The sequence below is a fragment of the Pyxicephalus adspersus genome, chromosome 12, assembly GCF_032062135.1.
Source record: "Pyxicephalus adspersus chromosome 12, UCB_Pads_2.0, whole genome shotgun sequence".
NCBI lineage: Eukaryota > Metazoa > Chordata > Amphibia > Anura > Pyxicephalidae > Pyxicephalus > Pyxicephalus adspersus.
Genome location: NC_092869.1, coordinates 613,037 through 616,578, shown reverse-complemented (window position 1 = coordinate 616,578; position 3,542 = coordinate 613,037). Strand labels below are relative to the sequence as shown.

General features: G+C 55.1%; 2 protein-coding genes across 2 annotated transcripts in view; both read right to left on the bottom strand.

Annotated features, from left to right (window-relative positions):
• The window catches only part of LOC140342238 (phosphatidylinositol 4-phosphate 5-kinase type-1 alpha-like), a gene marked incomplete at both ends in the record, with an annotated part of 5,963 nt that extends 4,651 nt beyond the window's left edge, over positions 1 to 1,312 (bottom strand). Inside the window, 1 exon segment of the mRNA XM_072428354.1 lies at positions 667 to 1,312. Within this exon segment, the coding sequence (XP_072284455.1) occupies positions 667 to 703 (37 nt within the window).
• An 848-nt stretch (positions 1,313 to 2,160) lies between these two features.
• PMVK (phosphomevalonate kinase) overlaps positions 2,161 to 3,542 on the bottom strand; it is a gene marked incomplete in the record, with an annotated part of 1,708 nt that continues 326 nt past the window's right edge. The window contains 4 exon segments of the mRNA XM_072428353.1: positions 2,161 to 2,321; positions 2,757 to 2,886; positions 2,995 to 3,147; positions 3,233 to 3,296. Of these exon segments, the coding sequence (XP_072284454.1) occupies positions 2,173 to 2,321; positions 2,757 to 2,886; positions 2,995 to 3,147; positions 3,233 to 3,296 (496 nt within the window).

Genomic DNA, 3,542 nt, shown 5'->3' with positions numbered 1-3,542 from the left:
CAGGGTCATGTGACTCATGTGTGTTTACTTCGGTGAGTCAGTGGATTCCTATTGGCCGGTGACGGGGTATAATTAGTGGGGATTAGGGATGGGTGTTCCTCTGTGTGACTCTTACACAGGAAAGTGGCCCTTTCGTATGTTGGGGGCCCCAAACACCTTGCTACCCCCCACCCAAACATAGGGGCACCTCACTTCTGTCTGAGGGGCAGTGTTTTTCAGTCATGTGACTCCCCCACCCCTCAAATACGGCACCAACATTGGGGAGGGGTCATTCATCTGAGGGGCAATAAAGGGCAGAATTGGGGGCCTTAACCCCTTACTTTAGGGACCCTGTCCCCTACAATATGCAGTATTGGGGAGCTTCTTTTAAGGGCTCTATCCCCCATATTAGGCAGTATAAGGGGGGTAACTTCCTTTAGGGGCCCCATCCCTCATATTGGGCAGTATATGGGGATAACTTGCTTTAGGCGGCCCATCCCCCATATTGGGCAAAATAGGGGGGTAACTTCCTTTAGGGGCCCCATATTGGGCAGTATAGGAGGGTAGCTTTCTTTAGGGGCCCTGTCCTTCATATTGGGCAGTATAGAGGGGTAACTTCCTTTAGGGGCTTCCCATGGGCAGAATTGGGGGAGGGGTAACTGTGGCCCCCATATTCGGCTCTCTTACCTGGGCTGGAGCCCCCCATGGGCTCGGCGGACGCCATCTTGGTGGTATTTGGGCCCCCCCCAAATTCCTGGGTCTGATGGACCAGATGAGGGCCCCTGGTTTGGGTTCTTCTATAGGTAGATGGAGGATTCTGGGGCCCCTAGTTACACCAGATGAGGGGGCCCCACACAACAATGGAGGTCTTTGTGTCTCTTCACTTCCTGTGGCCCTTCTGATGGGGTCACCAGGGAGATTCTTAGGGCCCCTCTATACTCCTCTGGAACCCAAACAACACAGCACTGCCGGGCCTCTGGGTAAGTATCTCTGGGGGCCCCTAACTGTAATCTCCAGGGGCCCCGGAACGATATAAAGCTACAGCCAGTCTTGGGCCCCTCGAATATCTTAGCCAGGGGCCACACACAGGACGTGCCGTTCAGGCGAGCTTCTGGGGCCCCTCAAATCCTCCAATAAGGGTCCCAGTAAGTTAGAAGCGGTCAGGTGATCCGGGGCCCCGCTGTTTGTGTGCGGAGGCCGTGCTGCAGTCTGGTAAATATCCCGGTCTCCGGCTCGGTCGCGGCCTCTGGAGACGACGCATGCGTAAACAGCTCTGCGAGAAGGGGGTGGGGAGACAATGACGCCAACTGGCGTGCGCCATAGGGGACGCCCACCCCGATGAGGTCAGAGCCTTGCGGGTCACATGATGCGGAAGTTGACTGCACGTGGTGGCACGGGGTAAACACAGAAGCCCCGCCCTCTTTCCATTCTCCGAGCTGTGGAGAGGACCCGGTGTGCTCGAGCTCCATACATGTCAGGTGACAACTTCTGTTCATTCGCCCAAATGTTAAAACTCCACCCACAGAAAATCATTGGAATAATTTATTATTGGACAACATTGTACATACATGACAGGCGTGTGAGGAGAGAACTACAAGTCCCAGCAAATACAACACCTTCCAGGTAGGCTCCGCCCCTAACATCAGATCTACAGGTGGACTGGCCCTTTAAGAAGATGTATCCACACAGGAAGTATTCTGTGACCAGTGCCCCCCCCAGCCCTTACCCATGGTGCCCCCCCTTGAACCCTTACCCATGGGGCCATTCTGCAACCTTTAACTATGGTGCCCCCCCAACCCTTAGCCATGGTGCCCCTCCTCCCTTTACCCATGGTGCCCCCCTTCTTCCACTTACCCATTGTGCCCCGCCTCCTTCCTTTACCCATGGTGCCCCCCCAACCCTTACCCAATGTGCCCACCCTTACCCATGGTGCCCCGCTCTCTCCACCCTTACCCATGGTGCCCCCCTCCCCATACCCGTATCTGTACATTGCCATCCATTTAGAGTATCTATGAATTATTGTCGGTTGCCGGAATCTCCCCTCCCTTGTACAGATAATTATTGGGAATTATTCCAGTTCAGGATCCATCAGCTGATTGGACGACGATCCCAACTCAGTGAGGATGATCCATGTTGCTCCGCCCACAAGCGGTCTCCTCCCCATTGGCTGCAGTGTGAAACGGTGGGGGGGATTCACACGTCCTCGGTCAGCCTCCTCTGGATGAATGTGGTCAGTTCTTGGAGCTGCTCCTCCAGAGCTCTCGGATTACTGTCATTGGTGATGATCCAATCAAACGTCACCCCGGTGTCCAGGCCGCACTCCGACTCTGCGTCATCCACCTCTGCAAAGGACAGAAATTCAATAAGGTATATGGGGACAAAATTCATAAAAGAGATGTATCTCTGCTGAAATACTCCCCTCCAATCCAACGCTGCCCCTGCAGTACCTCCACCCTGCCACAAGATGTCCTCTGTCTAATGAGACTGTAAATCTCTGACCACCATTGTCCCCTCCATCTAAGCAGAGCTGGTCTGGCCACGCCCCCTACATACCTCACAGCTTGATGAGAAAGTAGGGTAATTTGTGCAGAGCAATAATAGGGGCCCCACAGACACCCACAGACATCTATTACAAGGGCCACAGAACAATGGCAGCCTCCCCTCATATCCCAATATTTACTGATCCCCTCTATAGGAGCACACACTGGAGATTGGATTTACCATATTAGTGTCCCCCCATGTAGTGGCCCCGCCCTGTGCCCAGGTCAGTATCTTACCCGGGGTGTACACCCATCCTCGGGACCTCCGCGTCTCCTCTGAGGCCACCACACGCACAGTCTGTGACACGGGCCCGTACAATGACAGGAACCAATCAACATCTGACCTCCGCCGCGTGTCACTGATAATCTGGAGGGAGGAAAAAGGTCAGCTGAAAGACAGCATGGGGCTCCTCGTGGGCAGAGCCTATGAGGGAATGACATGTGATTGGCTGATACAGCAATGCTGAATTCGTACCCACACAGGTTGTGTCACCCCCTCCACGATCAGACGGCAGAAGAAGCCAGGGTCGGAGTTCCTCTTCTCCTCTCCCCAGCGGATCATGGCGGATCGGTACGTCTCTTTGTACTCGCTGGCGTCCAGAAGGCGTTCGAAGTCCAGGCCGTGCTCCTGGGGGGGGGGGGGGGGGAGGCAGAGCGATATAGTGGGAGTGCAGTACAAAGTGAGGTGCACAGTGACGTATGCTGACACTTACCAGGGCAAACTGCTTCTTCAGGGGCCCGGAGAGCCGCAGGATGGCGCAGGTGTCACCGCCAAGGCTGGAAGATAGGAATGCGGGGGAGGGTCAGGAGGCGAGTCTTCAAAATATGCTCCCCCCATAGGTCTGTGTCACCCCAATCACTGTCACCAAATATCAAGTGACCCCCCTTTACCACATCAGTGTCCCCCCCCCCTAGATGTGACCCCCCCCGTATCCTCAGATATGAGGCCCCCCCAGATATTAGGTGTGACCCCCCTTTACCACATCAGTAACCCCCCAGATATTAAGAGGGGCCCCCCCTGTA